The sequence below is a fragment of the Loxodonta africana genome, chromosome 13, assembly GCF_030014295.1.
Source record: "Loxodonta africana isolate mLoxAfr1 chromosome 13, mLoxAfr1.hap2, whole genome shotgun sequence".
Classification (NCBI taxonomy): domain Eukaryota; kingdom Metazoa; phylum Chordata; class Mammalia; order Proboscidea; family Elephantidae; genus Loxodonta; species Loxodonta africana.
In genome coordinates this window covers 22,737,304-22,763,127 of record NC_087354.1, presented here as the reverse complement: position 1 = coordinate 22,763,127, position 25,824 = coordinate 22,737,304, and the positions used below count along the sequence as shown (strand labels likewise).

Genomic DNA, 25,824 nt, shown 5'->3' with positions numbered 1-25,824 from the left:
TTTAAAAGGAGTAGGTGGACGGGGGAGGACACACTGCCCTCTGACCCTCGGCGGAGGTTTTATTAAGAGGGAGCACAGCGGCCGAAGCCTCATTGGTGCACTGGCACCCTCCGCTCGACTTGTCCTTGGCGGGGCCTCCCCAGTGGAATCCAGGCTGAAGAGCAGGTTGCTACTCCTGGGGCGTGCAGCTGCCGAGTGAGCCGGCGCGCCGAGCCGGGCAGGCGACTGGGGGTCTCCAGGGCTGGGCTGGGACGAGCGGGTAAACTGATCCCTTACCCCCTAACCACTGCCTTCGCGGTCTGCCCGCCGGGAGCCCCAACTCTCAGCCAGGGAGAGCTCGGACTGCCCAGTTGTGCTAGTTCTTTGAAACCCAGTTGCTGAAGACCAGAAGAAAACCTAATCCGAGTATAACTCAAGTCCTTTCTTGCAAAACTCGGTTGTGCGCTGGGGCGGCAGATTGGCGTCACTTGGCGGTGCAACAGCCGCGCCCCGCGCAAGCCTTCATTTTTGCAAAAAAGACACCTCCGAGCCTCGCAACACAATGGAAATGGCCAGGAGATCCTGCCTTGCAATGGGGGGCAATGTGGCCTATGACACTGTTTATTTGTATTTTTGGCAAGACAAAGATGGGTATAAAAAGTTTAACTGGCGCTTCCCGGCTGTGAGCAGCATATGGCAAAAATGAAATAAAGTTTTACGAAACATTATAAAGAAAACAGACCAGGGATTTAAGTTTCGTGCCTCCCCCCTCTCCGCGAAAGGGGGGAAAAAAGTAAAGAAACTGGAGCGTTTGGGAAGGAACAAATGCTTCTCTGTGGAGTTGGTCTCCCTTCCCCCAACAAAAACAAGAGGTCCGGGCTCGGAGGAATTTGAAAGCAGTGATCTGCCAAAAACATTGTGAAAAACTATGGGGGATTCATTGGAAACAGATGGGCTTTTTCAGCTTTAATTCTGAAATTCTCTCCCTTTCTGACACAATAAAAACAAACAGGGGGCGACGCGGAATGTTATCAAACAGCAATTTGGACTCACTTGAGCCAGGGCCGTGGGTTTCCCCGCGTGGACAAGCGCGTGGGGGCGGGACGGGGTCCCCGAGGAGGGGCGGTCAGGGACGCCTCGGGGACCTCAGGGCGTCCCCGCTCCACCCCTGGGCATGGGGCGGGTTTGCAAACTGGTGGGCGAGGAGCCGGAGCAAGTACCTCCAGCCCCGAGTCCGTGCCTCCCCTCCTCTCCCTCCTCCGGGGCCCGTACGGGGCGCGTCCCCGGGACCCCATTCTCAAAAGGAGAGAGGAAGGGAGGCGCCCCCGGCCCTGCAAGCAACCCGCCCGGCTCCTTCTCGCTGCAGTCCAAGCGGGGTCCCTCCCCGGGTCCCCACAGGCATCCATCGCTCCGTCAGCAGGGCGCAGGAGAAACAAAGACCCATGCAAATGGAGGGTGGGGACCAGAGGGGGGGGGGTCAGCAAACTTCAGCCCCGACTCACTCGCGGACACACGGCCCAGGGAAGCCGCCCGGCCGGCTGTCCCCGCTGGCCAAGGTTAGTGACTTACCTGCGGGGAAGCTGCAGAGAAGGAAGGCGAGGGTCGGCCAGAATCCCAGGGCTGAACGTCCTGCCCCTCTCCCCATACCCATCCATCCAGCTCGGCCTGTTACCACTAGCCTCTCCCTGGAAGAAGAGTTGAGAAGGAAAGAAGACGAAAATCAATCACGCTGCGGAGAAAGGGCCGCCTCGCGCCGCCGGCGGGAGCAGCGAGCCGGGCGGCTCGGTCCACCTCGGCGGCGGGCGCCCGACGCCCCCCCGCGCCCGGCCCGGCGCCCCTCCCTCGCTATCCATCACTCGGTCCCCTTCCAATGTCGACGCGGCCCGCCGCCCCCGCCGCCGCGCCCCGCCCCGCCCCAGTGCGCTCGGGTTTCAGCGCCGCCCGCGGGGGGAGGCGGCCCGGTGGGGACCGACGCGGCCTGGCGGCTGCGCTTGCCGCTGGACCTGGGGAGCCCCGGCCCCGGAGCGGAGGGCGCGCCCCGGCTCCTCGACCCCCGCGCCTTCTCCGAGCCCTAGGCGGCCCACACGGGAAAGGCCCGGCTCCCGGGTCGGCCAACCCCCGTAGAGAGCAAGGGCGGCAGCGCGCCCCCAATCCTCGCCATAAATCCGCAATCCAAGTAGAAGCTGTGCTTGGAGGCAGCCTCAGCCCCCTTTCCAGGCTGCATTCTCGAAGCTGCCACCAACATGCCCTGTCTCCTTCTTGCACTCAGATATGTCCCCCGTGCAGGAGGTGACAAACGCTGAAAAGTCCGCTTCCGAGTTGTCTGGGGTTGGGCGGGATGGCTCGCTGAATCTGGATCTCTGCCACTAACGTACCTCGGGGCTGCCCCTGGCCTTCTGTCCCTCCTGGGCTGGGGCGGCCTCCAGCATCCCTGTCAAATCCGTAGCTGCTTTCCGAGGACTTGCCTCGGCTGCATCCTCCCGAGCAGAAGGCCTGCGGGCTTGATGGCGGCTGCCGGAGGGCACAGCTGACACCCCGGAGGTGTGGACGCAGCGGTCCCTGAGGCGCGCAGGACCTGGCTGCCTGGCGCTGTCTGGAAGAGACCCACAAGGCCCTTCCTGGGAGAGGATCGGGATGGTGACCTCCCCCAACTTGGCCGCCTATTTTTCCAACTGAAAAATGTCTGTTCCCCAAGATTCCCTAGACCCTGCAGCTCATCTGCCCTCATTGGGATGTTTCAGGGACTGGTGGTAACTTCCCCCAAGAAACCACCTTTAGTTGAAACACAAATAGGCCAGAGCAAGTGTTTTCAGTCAAACCAATTCCTCCCTCAGCTCCCCTCCCCCCACTCCGAAGCCTAACCATCTGGTTCTTTGGGGTAAAAAAAAAATCTGGGTTTGTATCCAATTTAGATGTTTCATTTAAGCGCTATGGCAGCCCTCACTTGTTGAAGGCCACACAGGCAGCCGGGCTGGGCCTGTGTGAGGAACTCTGCCTTCCAGGAGGGGTGTGGAGGGAGGAGCGGGCTGTTGAGAAGGGCAAGAGGGCTATGTCTGTGAAGCTAAAGACCGGTGGAGACTTCTGGATCTGACCTCCACAAAATGGAGAAAGGGGGACTCACACCTGTACAATGGAGCAGCAGGAAGCTGTTGTGTCCAAAGGTCAGAATGCACGGAAGGAAATAGTTACAGCTGGGCTTGCACTGTATTTCCCTCAAATACTTAGGTCTCAGACTGACTGGTGGCCAGGGATGGTTCAGTGACAGAATTCCTGCCTCTGTGTGGGAGCCCCAGCTTTGATTCCCAGGTTTGAGTGCAGCTCATGCAGAGCCACTACCTGTCTGTTAGTGGTCTGTGTGTTGCTATGATGCTGAGCAGGTTTCAGCGGAGTTTCCAAAGTAAGATGGACTAGGAAGAAAGGCCTGGTGACTACTTCCAAAAATCAGCCAACGACAACCCTGTGGGTCACAACGGTCCGATCCACCAATCACAGGGACAGCGCAGGGTGGGGCAGAGTTTCATTCCATTGTGCACCGGGTCACCATGAGTCAGGGGCCGACTCTACTAACAACAACAAAGATCAACAGGCTCTAATAATCATTCTCGCAAACTGGTGTTCATTTTGGGCACCAGTTATCAAAGTGCTACGGGTTTGCCCAGTGAAAGGCCAGCAATTCAAAATCCAGGTCTCCAGTGGTCATTTGTGTGAAGCTTGGCAGTCCTTGGGCAGACTCACAACAATTTATTCTGCAGACTCACAGGACAGATAGCATTCATTCCAGTTGCAACCCTGGGACACTGACTCAGGCACAAAGCCAGCCAGCATTAAGGCACCCAGTGGCCTTTCCATCTCTGAGATCCACCAATAAACACCATTTGCTAGGCTCTGCCTTTCGCAAGCTAGTTCAAAAGCCTCTTGCTAATGAGAGAGAACAGATCCATTAGCATTCCCACCAACCAGGACAGTGGACAGTGAATGAAGCACCTACCAGAGCCACAGCATCTCCGGGTCAGGCACCACGGCGATGCGTGCTTCGGAAGAACTGGAATCAAGCCCCTCCAGAGCTGCCCTTGCACCAGAGGGAAACTTGGGGAGCAGGACTTTTTAACATCTGTACCTCAGTTTCTTCAGATCTGTAAGGGGCAGGATGATAAGCCATCACCCCAGGACTGTAACCGAATACAACTTGGGAGGGGCCGCCTGCCATGGGGATTACCCAGTGTTCCTGCTAGGGGAATGGCCACCATTTTGGGGGGAGATCGAGTTTTATGGCATAAGCAAATAATTTGGGAAAAGGATAGAAAGCCACTTTTTCTCAGGAGGAGAAATGTGTGTTGACTAAGGCTGAATTTGGACGTCACAAAGTGGGGATTTGGCCACGACACAGTTTAGACTATCAGGAGCAATCCAGCCTAAAATAGAGCAGTATGGGGTTGTGCTGACCTCGATGAATCTTGTCTATACTGGCCAAACCAACCAGCTTATTGACAACTCCCCAACTTTCTGAAGGGATAAGAAATTCTTATAATGTTGGGTTTTTGGAAGTCAGTAATCCACTTGCCATAGGAACTCATTAACTCAAAGTGTAGGGCGATTTTGGAATCCCTGGGTAGAGCAAATGGTTAATGTACTCAGCTGCTAACTGAAGGGCTGGAGATTAGAGTCCACCCTTGGAAGAAAGTCCTGACAATCTACTTCCAAAAACTCAGCCATTAAAAATCCTATGGTGCACAGTTCTCCTCTGACACACACAGACTCGCCGTGCATTGGAAATGACTCAAGGACAACTACTTTGATAGTTGATGTCAAACACATCACCTCACAGAGTCTGACCACCTGCCCTTTCTCCCCGAAGTTGTCACCTAGGCTGCTGGGACAGCTTTTCTCACGTATGGTCCCTGCTCCCTTTCCCTCAGTCCCGGCTGTGGAGGCCCCACTGCTGATGGAGGTGCTGGCCGGTCAGGGGAGAACTTCCACAGTCAAAGCCTTGGAAAGGAAAGGTTCTGCGTGAGTCTGAAGCCCCCCCCAGTGGCAGTGCTCGGCAGGGTCTCCAGCTTGCCTCTGGGTATGCCCAGGGTGTCCCCAAAGGCAAGGCCCAAGTCATCAGTCAACATTTATTCAGCACCTACTGTGTGCCGGAAACCCTGGTGGCGTAGTGGCTAAGCTCTACAGCTGCTAACCTAAAGGTCGGCAGTTTGAATCCACCAGGCGCTCCTTGGAAACCCTCTGGGGGCAGTTCTACTCTGTCCTATAGAGTCACTATGAGTCGGCATCAACTCGACAGCAATGGGTTCGGTTTTCTTTTTTTGGTTTTACTGTGTGCCAGGCATTGCACTAGTCCCTGGGGGATAAAGAAGTAAACTAGCCAATCCTTCTCTTCACCTGACTGGTAGAAACAAATAGAGGAAGATGGTGGCAAAAGACAGGCAGGCAGTTAAGCCTGGGAAAGCCGTGACCGACAACGCCATCTTCGTGAGGTGCCTTGAGGATTCATTTATAGTAAGAATGGTAATCATGGCTAATGATTTGATGAGCTTTTACGTTATGTCAGGTGCTGGCCAAGCACTTTAACACTTCTAGATTCTTTATGCTAAGGTAGCTTCTATTATCATCCTCATTTTCCAGATGAGGAAGTTGAGGCTGAGAGCACTTAAGGACTCACCCAATTTGCTGGCTAATAAACAGCAGAGCTGAGCTCTGCAGGCCCCATGCTTGGCGTGCTACGTGCCTGTCACTCCAATGACAGTGAGCAAGTCCACACGGGGCTTAAAGTCAAGGCACAACACATACCTTAACAATCGCCTTCAATAAAGCATAACGCACAGGCGCCAGGGCCGCCAGCCCAGTCTGGGTTGAGGGCCGGGGAGGGATGTGTTCCCAGTGTGGGAGTGTGCCAGGGGCAGACGGTGGGCAGGGGCGGGGGAGCCGGGAAAGGATTCCAGGTCGAAGGCACAGTGAGTATAGCGTATACAAAGAAAGGTGCGGCCTGCTGGGGTTCTACAAAAGCTTGAGGATGGTGACAGGAGAGGGAGGTGCGGCTGGAGGGAGAAGGAGCCTGGGAAAGCCTGTGTGGCAGGGCCGGAGTGGGGGGGCCAGGGCAGGCTCTGCACGTCTGTGGGACTTAGCACCTGGGAGCCCTACCCAAGGCCTCAAGAAGGGGAGGCATTTATTCTTTTGAGGGACCACTGTGGAGCTGAGTTTGAATCTCTGGGGTTGGGGGCTAGCCATCAGTATTTTTTTATGAGTTCCCTCAGATGACTAATGTGTACAGAACCGCTGTTGTCAGCTGCTGTCGAGTCAGACCCCGACTCACGGCGACCCCGTGCACCGCTGTGATCCAGAGGGTTTTCATTGGCTGATTTTTCAGAAGTAGATTGCCAGGTCTTTCTTCCTAGTCTGTCTTAGCCTGGAAGCTCCGCTAAAGCCTGTTCAGCATCATGGCAACACGCAAACCTCCACTGACAGTCGGGTGTGGTTGTGCACAAGGTACAACGGCCAGGAATCGAACATGAGTCTCCTGTATGGAAGGTGAGAATTTTGCCACTGAATCACCAATACCACCTAGATAGAGAATTGCTAGGTTTCTAAATCCTATCAATATCTGGCCCATGCCCTCCTCCCCTCATCAGCAAAACAGACAATAACTTTCAGGAATGCAGTGACTATCACGTGACCCAAGATAGACCAATCAGAATCTTTCCTGAAACTGTTGCTATAGGAGAGGCTGACCCAAGTCTGGTCTCTGATTCCTACATTGGATGAATTTAAGGGTAGCAGTTTGCGGGGAGGAGGTAAGTGTTTCTGGGGTGTGAAGAGGTATCTGTAGAGCTAGCACTTTTTTTTTTTTTTAAATTGTGCTTTAGGTGAAAGTTTACAGCTCAAGTTAGTTTCTCATACAAAAATTTATACACACATTGTGACGTGACCCTTGTTGCTGTCCCTATAATGTGACTGCACATTCCTCCTTCCCACCCCGGATTTCCAGTGTCCTTTCAACCAGCTCCTGTCCCTTTCTGCTTTCTCATCTCGCCTCCGGACAGGAGCTGCCCTTTTAGTCTCATGTATCTACTTGAACTAAGAAGCACACTCTTTACGAGTACCATTTTCTATCTTATAATCCAGTTTATTCTTTGTCTGAAGAATTGGCTTTGGGAATGGTTTTAGTTCTGGGTTAACAGCGAGTCTGGGGGCCATGTCTTCTGGGGTTCCTCTAGTCTCAGTCAGACCATTAACTCTGGTCTTTTCACTAGAATTAGAGTTCTGCACCCGACTCTTCTGCTCTGTCAGGGACTCTCTGTTGGGTTCTGTGTTAGGGCGATCATTGGTGGTAGCGGGGTACCATCTAGTTCTTCTGGCCTCAGGCTGATGGAGTCTCTGGTTTATGTGGCCCCATGATTGTCTCTTGGGCTAATATCTTCCTTGTGTCTTTAGTGTTCTGCATTCTCCTTTGCTCCAGCTGGGTTGGGACCAATTGATGCATCTTAGATGGCTGCTCGCTAGGTTTTAAGACCCCAGATGCCACTGACCAAAGTGGGATGCAGAACATTTTCTTAATAAACTTTGTTATGCCAATTGACCTAGATGTCCCCCGAAACCATGATCCCCAGACCCCCGCCCCAGCTACACTGTCCCTTGAAGTATTTGGTAGTGTTCAAGAAACTTCTTAGAATTTCATTTAGTCCAGTGGTGCTGACTTCCCCTGTATTGTGTGTTGTCCTTCCCTTCACCTAAGATAATTCTTGTCTGCTATCTCTTTTTTTTTTTTTAGTGAATTCCCCTCTCGCTCCCTCCCGACTCTCGTAGCCATCAAAGAATGTTTTCTTCTGTGTTTAAACCTTTTCTTGAGTTCTTATAATAGCGGTCTCAAACAATATCTGTCCTTTTGTGATTGACTAATTTCACTTCGCATAATGCCTTCCAGATTCATCCATGTTATGAGATGTTTTGTAGCACACTTTTTTTTTTAATTTTGTTGTTGTTATTGAGAATATATACAGCAAAATATCACCAATTCAGCCATTTTTACAGGTATAATTCAGTGACACTGATTACATTCTTCAAGTTGTGCAACCATTCTCACCCTCCTTTTCTCAGTTGTTCCTCCCTCATTAACATAAACTCACTGTCCCCTAAGTTTCCTATCTAATCTTTTGATTTGCTATTGTCACTTTGATCCCATATAGTTCTTAAAGGAGCATAACGCTCAAGGGAGGTCTTCTTTACTAGCTAAGCTAAACTTTTTATTTATTGAGCTTTAAGTGAATGTTACTATTTGGTTTTAAGAAGACTTCATAAGATATTTTTGGTTTAACTTTTAAAGATTACCTCAGGGTGATAGTTTCAGGAGTTCATCAAGCCTCCTTGGCTCTAGAAAGCCTGGAGTCCATGAGAATTTAAAATTCTGTTCTGTATTTCTCCCCTTTTGCTCAGGATTCTTCTATAGAATCTTTGAACAAAGTGTTCAGGAATGGTAGCGGGGCACCATCCCTTTCTTCTGGTCTTGTGGCAAAGGAGACAATTGTCCATAGAGGCAATGAGCCACACACTCCAAATCTTCCTCCTATTCCTGACTCTCCTTCTCCCTCCATTGATTGTTCCAGGCAAACTGAGACCAAATGGCATGACTTGGATGGCTGCTTGCAAGCTTTTAAGACCCCAGGCACTACGCAAAAAAAACTAGGAGGTAGAACAGAGGCACTAACTATGTTATTAGGCCAATTAACTGGGATGTCCCATGAGACCATGACCCAAAACCTCCAAACCAAGAAACAAAATTGCGTGAGGTTTTTGGTTGTGCATAAGCAGCCGCAGGAGCTACTCTTTTTATTTTGTCATTACTGTAAATACATTCATCACACAATGTTTGCCAGTTCAGCTTTTTACAGGTGTACGACTTATTGACAACAACTACAATAACTGGCTGAGCAACCCTACCTTTAATCAATGCGCTATTTCCATCACCGTTTTCCCCCTCCCTCCTTCCCCTGGTAACCACTAATAAACCTGGTCTCCACATATCTGCCTTTTCTTTTTATATAAGTGAGGTCAAACAACATTTGTCCTTTTGTAGCACAGTACTTTTTACTTAGTTTGTATTTTATCTAGGGTCTCTGGGGGACACAAACGGTTTGTGCTAGACTATTTATTAACCTAAAGATTGGCGGTTCAAACCCACCCAGGGAGGGAAGGCTTGGAGATCTGCTTCTGTTAAGATTACAGCCAAGAAAACCCAACGGCCCCAGATGTACTGTTAACCCAGAGCTGAAACCATTCCCGAAGCCCACTCTTCAGACAAAGATTAGACAGGACTATAAAACAAAAAATAATACACATGAAGAATGGGCTTCTTAGTTCAATCAGATATACGGGACCAAACAGGAAGTTCCTGTCCAAAAGCAGGATAAGGCGGCAGGAAGGGGGAGGAACTGGTCGAGTAGACACATGGAACCTGTAGTGGAACGAGGGAATGTGTTGTCACGTTGTGGGGATTGCAACTAAGGTCACAAAACAATATGTGTATAAATTTTTGTATGAGAAATTAACTTGAGTTATAGACTTTTACCTAAAGCACAATAAAAAAAGAAAAGGAGCAGTTCTACTCTGTAAGACACGGGGTTGCCTTGAGTTGGAAACTACTTGACAGCAATGGGTTTTTTTGTTTGTTTGTTTTGGTATTTTATTTGGTGAGCTTGGAGGGGAAGATGGAGGTTTTACGGGTTAGCCCTCCCCAAAGAGCCTTTCCACGCTCTGAGCCACAATAATACCTGTTCCTGCTATGTGAGCCAACAAAGTCCCTTGTTTTGCTTAAACTAGTTTGACTTAGGTTTCTCTCCCTTGCACTAACAGACCCCTGACTAATACAGAGGAAGCAAATGGCCCAACCCTGATCCCAAGAGGTATTTCTGCCAACGTTGGGAGTGCAGGGATATGCTGCCAAATGGCTTTTAATCCATTATTCGTTAATTGGCCAAGAATTTGGCAAGGCTTCTTGAATAGCTCTCCCCCCGCCCCGCCACCCACTTTTAAAAGACGTTTGCCTATCCTTTGTCTTGAGGAACTGAGTTACTTAAATTTACAAGCCAGAGTGGGAACTAGTCCTTCTTTTTAATTTATCCCTTGAATTCTTCTTTCAAACTTTAAGAGCGACCCTTCCTGGGATCTGGTTGTCTCAGATTTGATGAACCAGACCTGTTCATCTTCTCCATAACCTTCCAGGTTCTACAGAGGTTGATGTTATCACTTTCTGGCTTCATCTTTCCACACTAAAGCCCTTGAGGACAAGGCAGCCCAGCCTCCTGTGGAATTGTCTATCTGGGTGGTTACCCTGCTCACCTTTCTGCAGTTCTCAGGTCTTTTTTTCAAGGTGAAGGCAATAAACTCCCAGGTTTGGGTAGTGCCTGGGTGGAATACTATTTTGGGCTTGGTTTCCAACACCATTTCTGAAAGCATTTTAGCCTTTTCTGAACACTTGGTCCTGCATAGCCTTTGGCAAACAAACATTCTGTAAAGACCCCAAGATCCCATTTTGTGGCTGTAAACAGACTGGGCAGAGTCTATTTGCTTGTAACTTGGATTCTGTTCTCTTAACTGCATTAACTGAAGCTTGCCCCTGTGAAAGCTTAATATGCATTTTCTTGCTAACTCACACGTGCATCCTGCAGTTAATCGCTGTTTGTTTGCCATCTCTCTGCAGAGCCTACATTTTGTCCGCAGGCCTGCAACCATCTGAGCATTCTCTCCTTTAGATAATCTATGTAAATTTAAACTAAGTCCAGGCGCACAGGCCATCCTAGGGGAACTCCATTGTTTATAATTCTTCATCCAGAAAAGTACCTGTTTATCCTATATTTTGTTTCCTCCGTGATGATTTCCCTCCACATTCTGGGGCGACTTAATGTTGCAAATGACCTTTGGGGTGGAAGTTTGTTAGAAGGAATTTTGAAAGTCTAAACATAATTCATCCTTGGGTTTCTCCCTTGTCTCCAGGCTTGTTTCTGCCTCCTCAAAGAATGCTAATAGATGGTCCGATTTCATGTTCTCTTTTTTTCAGAAAGTATGTTGTGCTTCGTCCAGATCACTGGGATTTTAAAAAGTGCTCAGTGATATGACTTTTCATTATACATTCCCCCCAAATGGCACTGGAAGTGATACTTCCTAGGCAGGCGGTGGCGGTGGTTCCTGTTATGCACTGAATCGTGTCTCTCAAAATGATATGTCTTAGTCGTAACCCCTGGTACCTATGAATGTGACCTTATTTGGACATAGGATCTTTGCAGATATAATCAAATTATGATTAGGATGCGCCCTAAATCCAATGACTGGTGTCCTTTTAAGAAGGTCACGTGAAGACACAGGGACACACAGGGAGATGCCACAGGAAGATGAAGACAGAGACTGGAGTGATGCAGCTGTAGCAACTAGACCAATGAGCAACATCATGATAAATGGAGAAAAGATCGAAGTTCTGAAGGACTTCATTTTACTTGGATCCACAATCAATGCCCATGGAAGCAGCAGTCAAGAAATCAAACAATGTAATACACTGGGCAAATCTGCTGCAAAAGACCTCTTCAAAGTGTTAAAAAGCAAAGACGTCACTTTGGGGACTAAGGTGCGCCTGACCCAAGCCATGGTATTTTCAATTGCCTCATATGCATGCGAAAGCCGAACAAGGAATAATGAAGACTGAAGAAGAAATGACGCACGTGAAATATGATGTTGGCAAAGAATACCAAACATACCATGGACTGCCAGAAGAATGAACAAAATCTGTCTTGGAAGAAGTACACCAGAATGCTCCTTAGAGGCGAGTATGGCAAGACTTCGTCTCACATACTGTGGACATGTTATCAGGAGGGACCAGCCCTGGAGAAGAACAGTAAAGTGGAGGGTCAGCTTGGTAAAGTGGAGGGTCAGCAAAAAAGAAGAAGACCCTGAAGGAGATGGACTGATACAGTGGCCGCAACAATGGGCTCAAAAATAGCAGCGATTGTGAGGATGGCGCAGGAGCGGGCAATGTTTCGTTCTGTTGTACACAGGGTTGCTATGAGTCGGATCCGACTTGACGGCACCAAACAACCAAACAGCTGCAAGCCAAGGAGCACCAAGGATTGCTGGCAACCACCAGAAGCTAGGAGAGAGGCATGGAACAGATTCTCCCTCAGAGTTTCCAGAAGGAACCAATTCTGCTGACACCTTGATTTGGGACTTCTGGCCTCCAGAACTGTCAGAGAATAAATTCCTGTTGTTTTAAGCCAACTGGTTAGTGGAACTTTGTTATGGCACCCGGGAAACGCATCCGATTCCTTTTGTGGGTAGGAAGAACGGTGTACGAGCCTGTGGACACAGGCCCTGTGTGTGGAAGGACAGCTGTACCTTTCAGCCACCAGGACATCACTGCCAATCCTTAAGTATCACCACTCCCCTCCAGGGGGCTCCAGGAAGAGCCGTCCATAGAACTTCCCTGATCTGTCTGTTTCCACAACCATTTGGAGACAACTTCCTGGTTTTCTTCCAAAGCATTGTGAGTCTTGCTGTCCTACTCTGCCATTAAGAGCTTCTTTATTGTTGATTTGGGGGGCAGTGGTAGTTCAGTGGTAGGATTCTCATCTTCCACGTGGGAGACCGAGGTCGAGTTCTTGGCCAATGTACCTCATACGCAGCTCCCACCCGTCTGTCAGTGGAGGCTTTCGTGTTGCTATGATGCTGAACGGGTTTCAGTGGAGCTTTCAGACAAAGTCGGGCTAGGAAGAAAGGGCTGGTCATCGACTCCTGAAAATTCGCCGATGAACTCCCTAGGGATCATAATGGTTCAATCCCATTTTATATGGGGTTGCCATGAATTGTGGTGACCTGAGGGCTGCTAACAACAACAACAACAACACTGTCGATTTAGGAGATTCTTACAAAGCGTTCTTTGAATCCTTTTTGGCCTATCTCACTTTCTTAGCTTTTTCCTGAGAGCTTCCTTTTTCTCTGTGTGTGAGGAAGATTTCCTTTGCTTCTTAGGTGCTCCCTCCCACCATGAGGGATATACAGACCTTATTCTGACATTTGAACCATATTGAGAAACACGCATTTCCTGATATTCTCATAGTTCTGGTCTATCTAGAAACTGAAAAAGTACCTCACCTTCTATTTGAATTTGTTCAAATGGATTTAAAACACATTAGTAGATTTTGTTTGCTCCTGGATATGTCTTTAAATGTATGTTACAAGATTAGTAATATTTTTTCCCACACAAGCCAAATTATTTTCATTTATCCTTTTTCTGTTCTACTCACTGAACAAGCACTTGCTGAGTACTTGCTCTGGGCCAGGCTCGGAGATGGCTCCTGGGGATTGCGGGATGAGTGGCCCACAGCCAAGTCCCCTCTGGGAAGGCCAGTGGGGTAGTCAGATATGGAGACAAATAATCTCAGCGCAGTGCAGTGAGTACCCTGAGAGGAGTGTTTATGGGGTGTCTCGGGCACCCCCATGTTTACTCCTGATCCTCCATTTACTACACACCACCACAGGCCTTTACAAAATTCGCAAGTCTCTGTTGGTGACTTCTTTAGCAAACTGAACCACTGCCAAGCCTGACCTCACCAGCACCAGACGTGCAGGGTTTGGTTTGGTGACATCTACGTGATCCACAGTGCTCTTCTTTATTGGCATTAGCTTCATGTCATCTGAAACAACCTCAGTCACAATTTCACCTCTTGGACATTCCACGTCAGACTGCCCCCTGGGTTAGCTATCATGCTAATGAGTCCACATTCAGAAACTGAGTCTGGGAACTTTCAGGGCTGGGGATCAGCTTGGTGTGGGACATCATTATGGAGTGGTCCTCTTAACCTTCTGGAAGCACACCCCTGCTGACAGGCACAGATATATTCATGGTACTGAGAAAGGGATTTTTTTTTTTTTTAAAGAAAACACGAGAACAAATCTTTCTAGGCTTTCAGTTTCCTTCAATCTAGCTTCAAATTTATTTAAAAAAATTCAAACAGTACTATAGGCACACGTTAAAAAATCAGTTTCCTGTTATATGAAACCAGGTCACTGGGGAGACTACTAACAGCTTCTGGTGCATCTTTCCAGACATTTCCATGTGTATATAATCACACATAAAATGTGTCTGCCTATCTCCAAAACTAAACCAAAGTCGTTGCCATAGAGTCAATTCCGACTCATAGCGACCCTATAGGACAGAGTAGAACTGCCCCATAGAGTTTCCAAGGAGCGCCTGGTAGACGTCAACTGCTGACCTTTTGGTTTGCAGCCACAGCTCTTAACCACTAAGCCACCAGGGTATCCCTCTCTCTATCTAGCAGTGGATAATTTCACCAAAAACCATGAGCCACTTCCTTTGCTGGTTTGCGACTGCTCCCTCCCCAGCGAGCACTTTCCACTTTATTTTCTCATGGGGTGATAATAGTCCTGTGAACCCTCCACCATGGCTGGACCTAAGTAGTCAGAGAAGAGCAGAGTTCACCAGCCAAGGGCATGTACAGACGTATGAACGGACAGAATCAGACACAGGAGATTCCACGGGAGGGATGCTTTTCAACAGCTGCGTGCGCTCCTCTTCTCGGACGTCAACTCCTGGCTAGAGACATGTATCCTGTCCCTTCATGTTAGGAAGTCAGACAACTCACATTTAACTCTAACTTACACTGCAGGAGGTAAGTGATCTGCCTGGTCACCCAGCTGGCTTGGGGTGGAGCAGCTTTTGGCCGAGTCTGGGTGACACCTGCTGCCACGCCACCTCTAATGAGCCCACGAGCTCCTTCCCAGGCATGCAGTTTTCTGGCTTTCTCTCTGCCTCTGTTAACTCTAACTCTTCTCCATTGTACACACTCATCCTCTTGCTCAGAACAGACGCAAGGATGCCCTTTCTGCTCTTCTTGCTTTCCATTCCCCTGAGCTGCAGCCTGGAAAGCCCGGTGGCGTAGTGCTTCGATGCTGCGTCTGCTAACCAAAGGGTAGCAGTTCGAATCCACCAGGCACTCCTTGGCAACTCTACGGGGCAGTTCTGTTCTGTCCTATCGGGTCACTGCGAACCAACTCGATGGCAGTGAGTGGTGGCGGTGGTGAGCTGCAGCCCAGGCTGGGCTTGAGCCTCCCAGATGATCTGCTAGCTCCTGGGCCTGCTTTTCTATGGTGCTTGGATTTATGCTCCTCTTTCCATCTTTTTTGCACCGGTCCTTCTGGACCTCTGGGCTGCTCGGTAAGCATCTGCAGCAGCCACGTTTTTTCTTTAGATATTTTCCCCGTTTCTTCCTACTGGGAGGACAGGCAAACATGTAACCGGAGTTTCATGTATGAAAGTCTCTCTTCCCCCAACTCCCTGTGAGCCTCCTGTATTAGACTCCAATCACACTTATCACCTGGTCTAAACCCCAGAATAAAACAAAATCTGTTGCCGTTGAGTCAATTCCAATTCATGGTGACCCCACGTGTCTCAGAGTAAAACGGTGCTCCATAGGGTTTTTCAGCGGTGTAATCTTATGGAAGAAGACATCCAAGTCTTTCTATCACAGCGCTGCAGGGTAGATTAGAACAGCCAACCTTTCAGTTAGTAGGTTAACTGCTGCACCATCCAGGGGCCTACTATCTGGTCTACAAGGTTGCAATTCTTCTGCATATAAAGCCCGCTACTCTTCTGGGTACACAGTAGGAAAGGAATAAGCATTTGTGAATCGCTCAATTGTCAGTGTTGAGACTTTCAAGACATTGCAGGGAATACAGAGAAGGAGACCTGGGATTTGGTGTTGGTTCTGCCTCCAGCTTTGTGGTCTTGTCCTATCTCTGGATCCTCAGCTTCTCAACCTGCAAAATCATGGACCTGGCTGCCTTGGGGATCTTCTCACTGCACAGTCTCATGTTTTCAGGGATCCAGAGAACGGGTGTTGGCTCTGTATTTAACTGGCCTTGCCCACACCTCACTTGGAGGACCCATTCTGGGGCCTCATCTGTGATGTTTCTGGATTCCCCAAGAGAAAATGTTGCTGAGCAAGTATGAAATATTATTTGAGGAGTGATATCTTTATGTTTTAGAATGTCAGCATGAAATTCCTCAGTAATCATCCCCAAACAATACTACTGTGTACCTGAAATCACACCTTAAAAGCATTTGGTAATGTCCTGTCATTTTCAAGCAGCTTGATACCCACACAATAGACACCAGCTCTTTGTGAAAGACAAAAGACCGTGTAGCCTTTACCTCTCACCAGTCCAGTAAGTTCTTGGGAGAAGAACCAGCTTGGACCCATTTATCCACCAAATGGCAACTGTCTGAACTGACAGCGAGTCTGTGTCTTTCTCTCAAGTATGTTCCAAAGGCTGGAGCATTGGGACTAGTGAACAATTCTGGTGCCAAGTGCAAATACCAAGGACATTTAGCAACAGGAACAGATAACCAAGTTATTCATCAAGTTCAAAATTGTTTAGAATGGCTAATACAACGCTGAAATAGAGAAGATCTCCAGACGATGGGAGGTGGGGATGAACGCCAATCCAGAAAGAACAAACGTGTCAATTTATGCAACATTCTCCTCTACCGTCATCATTTATTTTAAATTTGTGGGAGGCTGAGGGAATTTCTTCACTTCTGCATTAGAGGCAATACAGCACAATGGCTAAAAACATGCACTCTGAGCATGGACTCTCAAGACCTCAGTTACCTCATCTGTAAAATGGGAACATACTTGTACCCCCCTCAGAGGATTGTTGTATTAAACGGGTTAATACAATAATAAATCATTTAGAACAGATGCCTGGCACAGAGTAAATGTACACATTAAGATATGTTGTTGCTAGTATTTATTTTATATCCTGGTTAAGGAGGTCCTGGGTAATGCAAATGGTTCACGTACTGGGCTGCTAACCGAAATGTTGGAGGTTGCAGTCCACCCACAGGTGCCTCGAAGGAAAGGCTTGGTGATCTACTTCTGGAAACCCTGTGGAGCACAGTTCTACTTTGACACACACCTGGAGTTGCCATGGGCTGGAGCAGACTTGAGGGCAACTGGTTTTGATTTTATCACGGATAAGAACTACTTGTTTGAATAGTAATACAGTGTCAATATGATCGAGAGTCTCTGTGTGGGATATGGGGAGTCGTTTTCAGAACTCCCCAAGGGCTCCTAGGTAATTTTGACTTCCAGGTGGGTTCGAAGTGCTTTATGAGTTATTCTCAAAACCTGTCGAGCCCCCTTTCTGTGAAAAGTTCTCCCAAGTAACTGTAGAGTCCTCTCAACAAGCTCACATGGTGGGAATGGTCCTCTCCATTTCATAAACGAGGAGACTGAAACTCAGGGAGGTCAAATGACTTGTCCAACGTCATCAAGAATGTAAACAGCAGCGCAGAGGCTCCAACCCAGGCTTTGCGATACCAAAGTCAGTGCTTTTCCCACCAAATCACAGCTGCTTCTCATCTTTACTCAGGGCTTATATTTTTCTGTCAGTCAAATAATATGCCCCATATGTATACAATCATTGATCATGCTTTAAGAAAGGGAGTATGTTTAGAGATCTACTATTTCCCAGAAACAAACAAAAAAAAGTAAAAATATCTTAAGAAAAAATTTCCCTGATGCTCCTTTCCTTCTAAAAACTTAGGAAGTTGAAATAATTATAGAATTCTTCTTTATCTTAATGGTAAATGAGAATTTTTTAGGTCAAAGTATTCATTTAGGACTTATCTGGCCTTGACAGCCTCTTAATGATAGCTCAGTATTACCCAACACGAAGATGGTTAGGTAAATCTACCTATAGTATAAGATCGCTGCAGTCGCTGCAGTCCACAAGCCATTCTCAGCATGGGTCAAATTCAAGGCCAGGTGGGCTTCTACCCCTGAGGTTCACCACAGGCCAGGGAAGGGAAGGCTGGAGCACCATTTTGGCTTGGGCTTGTCTTGCCCTGGTTGACTCTTGGCCCAGGCTCATGGGGGCAATATATTTCCTACCAGGCTTGGAGTTAGTTGAGCCTGTCAATAGAATCCATTTTCTCATGAGAAAATCAGAAACCTAGAGTTTAGGGATCTCCTTTCTCAAAATACCCCCACAGTGAAAAATAAAAGTAATGTAAAACCCTCATAGCATGGAAAAAGCTGGCATTTAACTCTTCCTTGCCATGTGATCTTGAGTTACTCAAAGGTGCAAAACCAGGCATGCTCCAGGATATAAGGGAAGCAGTCTGAAGTCAGCGTTTTATCTCATCTCAGTATCAAACTTATATTAGTGACACTGACTGTTGTATAAAAAACAAAATGAAATTCCCACAAAGTCCAAGTTCTGGGGCAAAAATGACCTGCCTAAGTGGACCCCTGGTGGTGCAGTGATTAAGGGCTCAGCTGCTAACCAAAAGGTCGGCAGTTTGAATCAGTCGCTCCTTGTAAATCCTATGGGGTGGATCTACTCTGTCCTTCCTATAGGATCGTTGCTACGAGTTGGAATTGACTCGATGGCAACAGGTCTGTTTTGTTTTGTTTTTAAACTTAGCAGTGAGTGGTTATCATGAACCTGCAAATGTTTCCAGGGGAGTCTGGCCTCTAAGCTCTGCGTTGCTTTTTGCTCTGCTTACTGTGTATAAATGGAAGCCCATCTGAGAAAATGCAATAGCCTTAAAAAACCTATTTATTATTTATACTTCACCTCCTTCCATAAAGGATATTAAATTAAATTTAAATGAAAGGACATTATACACCAAAAACTTCCAAACAAATGTTAATTATTCTTTTCAAGTTACCAATTGTTTTGAGGAAATCCTGTAATTTTTATATGAGTCTGTGAATGAAACTGAGCCCTGGTGACACAGTGGTTAAGAGCTAGGCTGTGAACCAAAAGATCTGCAGTTCGAATCCACCAGCCACTCCTCAGAAGCCCTGTGGGCAGTTCTACTCTGTCCTTTAGGGTTGCTGTAAGTCGGAATTGACTTGACGGCAACGGATTTGGTTTTTGGTGAATGAAATATGCATTTCTGAGTGCTCTTGAGATGATCAGACACAAGCCTGTGTGGGAGAAGCAAGTATCCCACAGACATGTTCTAGCAAGGACAATTTATTCTTCAGGGTGCCACTGTGAGGAGCTGAAAATGCACACGGGTGGCAAGTTTTCAAGGAACTAAGAGCATTTGTCCAGCAGATGTGTTTTGATCAAGCCTCTTTGACAGCCAGAATTTGAACAGGTAATGAAATTCTTGCAAGGGAAAATCAACCAGCAAGGTCTTAGGGCCTTACAAGTGGGTAAGCTTTTACGTGGAAGAGAATCAAACTTTGTGAAAGCACCTTAAACGACCTGATTTCATGGTTTCTAAATAGACAGTCTGGAGGGGAGAGACACCATGGTACACATCAGTTAGTGTTACTGACTGAATTGTGTCCTCCCAGAATATATGCTAAAGTCCTGCTTCCTATATCTATGATCCTGTTTGGAAATAGGATTTTCTTTATTATGTTCATTAGGAGTGGGTCACTTCTGAGTCATAAAAAGAGCAGACTAGATACAAATACACACACATGGGAAAGACAGATGCCGAGGAGGACCAAGGGACTCTCCGGGCAACCAACGAGAAAGAATCCTCCCCTAGAGCTGATGCCCTGGTTTGGACTTCTAGTTCCCCAAACAGGGAGAAAATAAATTCCTGTTCTTTAAAGCCATCCACTTGTGGCATATTTTGTTATGCCAACACTAGTAAACTAAGAAAGTCAGGAAATGCATAAAGTTTAATGGAAGAGAGAATTCTAGAGGGTCTGCATTGTGGCTGACATAGTATACATATACACCACGTTGTATATATATAATATATATACTATGTTGTGTATATATAACTATATATATGTATACACACACACACCATATTATAAGCACTCTTGGTCAATATACACTGTTATATATATAACATGTTATAAACATCATTGGCCACAATGCAGACCCTCTAGAATCGCATACACACACACGCACACACACACACACACACACAGACACTACACAAACTAGAGATCTACTTCAAGGGAATGGCTCACACAATTGTGGGGGATGGCATGTCCCAAATCCATAGGTCAGGCTGCAGGCTGGAGACCTCTGTGGGCTCACGGGATTGCGGGGTTTGGTGAATTCAAAATCTGCAGGTCAGGTGGCAGGCTGGAGACGTCTGCAGGCTCACATCTCAAGATCCAGAAGTCAGGAGATGAGAAAAACGTGGGGTTGAGAATGAGAGCAAGATTTGCCAGAATATCCATTTATATTCTGGAGGCAGACCACATCTCCATGGAAACTCCCCTTTCAACTGACTGGTTGATCACCTCAGATCACATCGTGGAACGTGATTACATTACATTACTGAAAAGCAACCAGTCCAGTGTCTGCCAAACCACTAAGAATCATAGCCTAGCCAAAAAGAAAAAAAAGCCAAGGTGACACAAAATTAACCACCACAGTGGGTAGGTCTTTATAGGTTTGTATGTTTCTAACTAACCTGGCTGGAAGCAGCGAGGCTCACTGTGAGGGCAGCTTTAAAACTCCATGTCGATGTCAAGGATGCTGAGTACCTATTCACTGCATTTTGCATCTCCTGATCTAAGAATTCCTGTATTTGTCCCACAAATTAAACACATCAGGAAGGAAGTCAGTATTCAAAACACCTATACAGAAGAAAAATTGTTAACACCATCCTCAAAAAGAAAAATACGCTAAGAATAAAGTAACGGAATTGAAACGCTAAAGACTTAGGCAGAATACCTCTGTTTACAAGGGAAGAAGAACAGAGTACTGTTAGGAAAAAGGACAAATTGTTGCCAGGGTGGAGTCCCTGGCTGGCTCCAATGGTTAAGCACTGGACTACTAACAGACAGGTTGGCGGTTCAATTCTACTTAGAAGTGCCTTGGAAGTAAGGCTTGGTGATCTGCTTCCAAAAGGTCAGCACTGAAAACCCTATGGAGTGCAGTTCCACTCTGAACACATGGGGTTGCCGTGAGTTGGAATCCAATTGACGGCACTAACAACAACATCAGCCAGGGCAAGTTCTTGCCAAGGCCTTGGATCTAAGATTCAGCATTAAACACCTAACTGAAGAGAGCCCTGGGTTACCAAACAGGACTTGATGTAAGAAAGGTAATTCAAAAATTGTATCTGTTCTTTGAGAGGTCTGGGGTGCTACCTGATAGCAAGGCATGTGTTTGTTACTGGTGACAGCCTAGGAAGATGAAAAAATAAAAAATAAGGAGAACTACAACAGATTAGTGCTAAGTGATGTTCTAATGACTCAAGTCAATACGTTTTGAGGCATTTTTACTCAGAGGCTGTGCTGATACCTGCTTTGTCCCGTGAAGGACACAGAATCCACTGGACTTGGTTTTGCCTTACCAGATTCTTGACAGGATCTTTTGTTTTTAAGTTTTGGCCTGCTTTTCAGACTCTGGCAAATCCAGGGAGTCTTGATCCCTGCGAGCTCTGCATCTCATAGCATTGCTTTAAACAATTGAAAACCAAGACAGAAACTCAACCGGCAATTCTGTAATTACTCCCTGCATATAAACTGTGTTTGGTATTCTTTCGTTCTTTACTGCAGTAATCTGGATGTAACAATTTTATTAAATCAGGTAGGTACATTGCACATTTTTATGTTTGTCAATTAGCAGTGACAAAAAAAATTTTTTAATGGGGCTGTAAAATATATTTACGTATACTTTGTCTATTCCTGCTCAAATTTCAAAATTTCTTCGTCTTTCCCCTGCCCTTAGAATTTTAAAGTTTCACACTCCTTTGGCATTCTTACCTCCTGACTCCTAGGTTCTAATACAATACAGCATTTTCTATGTATAGGACAGACCTGGCTAAGAAACCAGGCATCCTTTTTAAAGAAGTCTTATTCATCTGTCACCGAGGAAAACAACTTCTGTCTGACCTTGTACGTATACTTGTGTGTTGGTTAAGCCAGTCCTTAAAATTTTTCCACTGCCCTGTTTATTGCTCCCTCCAAGTTCTGTTGCTAAGGGAAGAGCCATTGAAACTGAGCCGTCACTCTGTCAAAATAAGAAAAAGAGGCACCTGTCATTTGGATTCGGAAGAGGCCTGGCAATCTGCTTCCCAAAGGTCACAGCCTTGAAAACCCTATGGAACGCAGTTCTACTCTGCAACACGTGGGGTTGCCATGACTCAGAATCAACTCAACAACTGGTTTGTGTCTTGGTTTGTCATTTCAATGGGGCTGGATACAAGATAGGCAGGAAAGCTTGGCGCCTCCCTTCTTCAGGTTAAACTAATGTTCAGTTAAGTCTGTCGAACGAATAAACAATGGCTGTTTAAATAGCAAAGCTGTTCTCCTAAAGGCCACAAGAACACCTCAGACACAAGTTATTTGAACTTATCTTTGAGATATTATAAATCAAGTTATGAACAGTTAACTTTAAGGGGTAATGCCTTTTCATTTCACCTAACTAACAGATTCCAATTAGCCTGCACTGGTTTCTGAGAGTCTCCAGTCCCCACTGCTTGTTTTTGCTTGATTTCCCTTCCGTATGTCCTGACTTCTGGATGCATCGGTGACTGTCTCCTCACACACCATACACTGCATGCTTTAAGGCGTGACCACATTTTGCCACTATACTTGGTAAAAGCAAGTGCTTGGGTTTAATTCATTTGGTAGTGAGGTTGTAGGGGGCGAAACACTGCAGACCAGCAGGACCCTGGCTACGGGCATCCTATGCCTGGCCTCGCTGGTCATCCGTCTCTTCTGTGAAGTGGAAATAATAGTTCATGTTCTTGCCCGCTTCCTGGAGCAGCGAGGCTCACTGTGAGGGTGGCTTGAAAATTTATGCTAATATGCTCAGTACCTAGTCACTGCACTCTGCACCTCCTCATCTAAGAATTCCTGTATTTGCCCCACGCAGGGCTGCTGGAGAGTCAGTCAAGGGGTGATGTTAAACAGGAGGTCCCCACACTTCCATTTCATATTATCATACACGCTAAGCAGTTCATGCATTGGGAGGGTGTTTAAGGGGAGAAAGCAGACAGGTTTCTCAGCAAAAGTCAGAGACATCCTTCCTGCCGAAGATGCCAGATTACCGTAAGAGCCCTTTCGGCCCAAGTCTGGTTATTTAATAAACCCCTGTGAATGGGGAGATCGTGAGGCAGCGTGGGTGGTAAGGGGAAAAGCTGTCCGCCGTCCAATGTGTCTATTCTGAGTGTAAGCACCTGTCAGTCACCTGGTAGGGAAATGATAGAAGCAGAGCACTTGAGAAAAGGAGGCAGGGACCCCACTCAGCAATCCCCACAGCTCAGAGCATCTTAAGGGGCAAAAGGTCTTTATTACAAGAGAACACCATGCTACCCTACACAAGGAACCAACGTGCCCTTCCGAATAGGAAGAACTCAGCTCCTTGCTAATATCCTCTGACCTGAGAGGTGGCAGCAAAAACCAGCTACAGAAAACATGGAGCCCAGTGAATGACAGGGCGCCCCACCCAGACAGAGCCTTTGTCCTTTCTGCTTGTCACCGGCAAAGTTTGGCCCAGTTGTTAATCGGAGATCACTCTCCCTGTAAAAAGGAGCCCTGGTGGCACAGTGGTTAAAGTGCTCGGCTGCTAACAGAAAGGCTGGTGGTTCGAACGCACCAGCTGCCCTGCAGGAGAAAGATGTGCCACTCTGCTTCTATTCTGTCCTATAGGGTCACTGGAAATCCTATGGGACAGTTCTACTCTGTCCTATAGGGTCTCTTTGAATCAGAATGGCCTCGAGGGCAGTAGGTTTGGGTTTTGGTTTTACCTTATAAAGGGGGCTTGCTTGTCACCTGGTGTGGGAGCGGCACAGCTGGAAATCCTTCCTTTCTTTGTGCAAAAATACCATTTTCAGTCAGCCCTTCTACAATACATTCTCTCCTTGCAGCAACTGGCAAGCTCTCCTTCAGCTGTCCTCCAGATTACAGACAAGCTCTTTCTAAGGGTTCACAGCTCAAGAGCCAACTGAAAAATCACCTCTCTGTGACACGCAGGAGAAGAGCAAGAGCTGTGCATAGGTTTTGAGGGATCTCTAACATAGACACCCAAAAAAGGGACATCATCTGATGGCAACTAACGTGTTTTTTGCCCGAGGAACAGAAAGCCCAATGTGGAAAGTGACGGCGCTCCGTGGATTGACAGCCCGCCACTCAGTGGGACCCACAATTCTGGCCCTGGAGCCTGGCGTGCTGAGCTCGGCGGGGCCGTGGATACACGGAAAACAGCTCTCTCCTGGCCGCAGGGGCTAGTTCCCCACCTCCCCAGCCGGCGTGTTCAGGAGCCTTCTACTTTGAGAACACCCAACTTCTTTGCTTAAAAGGAATTCGCAGCTCACCATTTCCGCTAGATGGCGCTCTGTCCCCTAATCCGTCCTCAATACACCCAATTTATAAAATAAATACAGTCCAACGCCTTCTGAAACCACACCACATAATAGCAGCTCGCAGGCACCCATTAAAATCTCAATTTGGGGGAATTGATTCTACCTCCGAGCAAATCTAATGCAATTACATTAACAGGCTGCAATCAGGGATTACATCCAAGCGTTCCCCCACGTCAGACCTCCCCCTAAATACACCTGTCCCCGTGTCCCAGCCGGCTCCCTGGGATGCGCGACGGTGCAAGCCAGGCACCGAGTCGTCGCCGTGCCCTGTACCCCCGTCCCCTTAGGGACGTCAGCCTTTCTCGGGGATCCCAACCGTTAGCGCTCAACCCAAGTCCCGCACCTCCCCGTGCGCCAGAGCGCCCAGGCAGAGGGCCGCTGGGACTTGGCGCCGCGCCGCGCGCTGAGCCGACGCCCCCGGGGGCAGGCGCTCACCCCGCAGCTCCGCAGCTGGTCCGCGCGGCCGGGCGCAGAGCAGGAGGCGGGGGCCCGGGCGACGCAGGCCAATGGCGGTTCACGGCGGGACAGCACAGGTGGCCGGCTCCGTCCGCGGCTCCGCGGCCCGGGCGGAGCGGCCGCCCGAAGAGGAGGTGGCAGGGCCGGAAAAAGGGGGCGCCCGGCTAGTACACAGTGGAAGGGACGTGCGCCGGGTTTCCCCAACTTCGCGCGCTGCCGGCTGCCGGGGGAGAGCATTTTAGGTAAAAAAAAAAAAAAAAAAAAGCGCAAATGCCAAATCACACAAAGTTTCCTGCCAAGCGCTAAAGCGACTGCGGTGCAGTAAAGCTCCAAACCCACGCAAAACCCAAACACATTGCTGTCGAGTCGATTCCGATAAGCAGGGGGTAAAACCGGAGTGAAGTAGAGGAGCACCAAACCATTGCCACAGCGCCGGCAAGTGTCGCCGCGCCTAGGGGATGTCAGCTGCCCGGTCCGCCCCGCGGCCGACCCGCGCTTACCTTGGCGGCTGCATGAGCTCCTGCAGCCCGCGGGGGGTGGCGCTGGCGGGGCTGCAGGCTAAGAGGGGGTGCCGGGGCGCTGCTCGTCTGCCCCGGGGCAAGGTGGGAGGGGCTCGGCTAGCACTCGCCCCCGCCGCCCCGGCCGGCTCAGCAGCTGCCCGGGGCAAGTCGGCTGCTCCCGGGCTGCATGTCTGCGAGCGCCTGGAGGAGCCTTCCCCGGCCCAAAGGCTCGGGCGGCGCAGCCCGCGCTCGGGAGACAACTGCTGAGCGGGGCGGCCCGGGCAGGCCCCCTCCCTCGCCCGGGCCCCGCCCGCAGCCGCCGAGCGCCGCGTGGGGAGGTTCGTTTGCGCGCCGAGGGGAGGGGGCGGGCAGGGCGCCCCGGGCGCGGGCGGGGGGCGAGCGCGGGCGGGGCCGGTGGGAGGGGGCGGGAGAGGGGGGATAGGGTGCGGGCTCGAGTTGCCCCGCCCCGCCGCGGCCCCACCCTCCCGCATCAGCACCAGTTGTTTGGATCCCGGAAAGGGT

At 48.5% G+C, this 25,824-nt stretch overlaps 1 protein-coding gene across 1 annotated transcript in view; it reads right to left on the bottom strand.

Annotated features, from left to right (window-relative positions):
- Positions 1-25,484, bottom strand: part of RGMA (repulsive guidance molecule BMP co-receptor a) — a 52,878-nt gene extending 27,394 nt beyond the window's left edge. Inside the window, exons 1-2 of the mRNA XM_010593849.3 lie at positions 25,303-25,484; positions 1,549-1,664 (exon numbers count right to left, since the gene is read on the bottom strand). Of these exons, the coding sequence (XP_010592151.3) occupies positions 1,549-1,664; positions 25,303-25,316 (130 nt within the window). The 5' untranslated portion in view covers positions 25,317-25,484. The remainder of the gene's footprint in view (positions 1-1,548; positions 1,665-25,302) is intronic.
- Between the last annotated feature and the right edge of the window lie 340 nt (positions 25,485-25,824).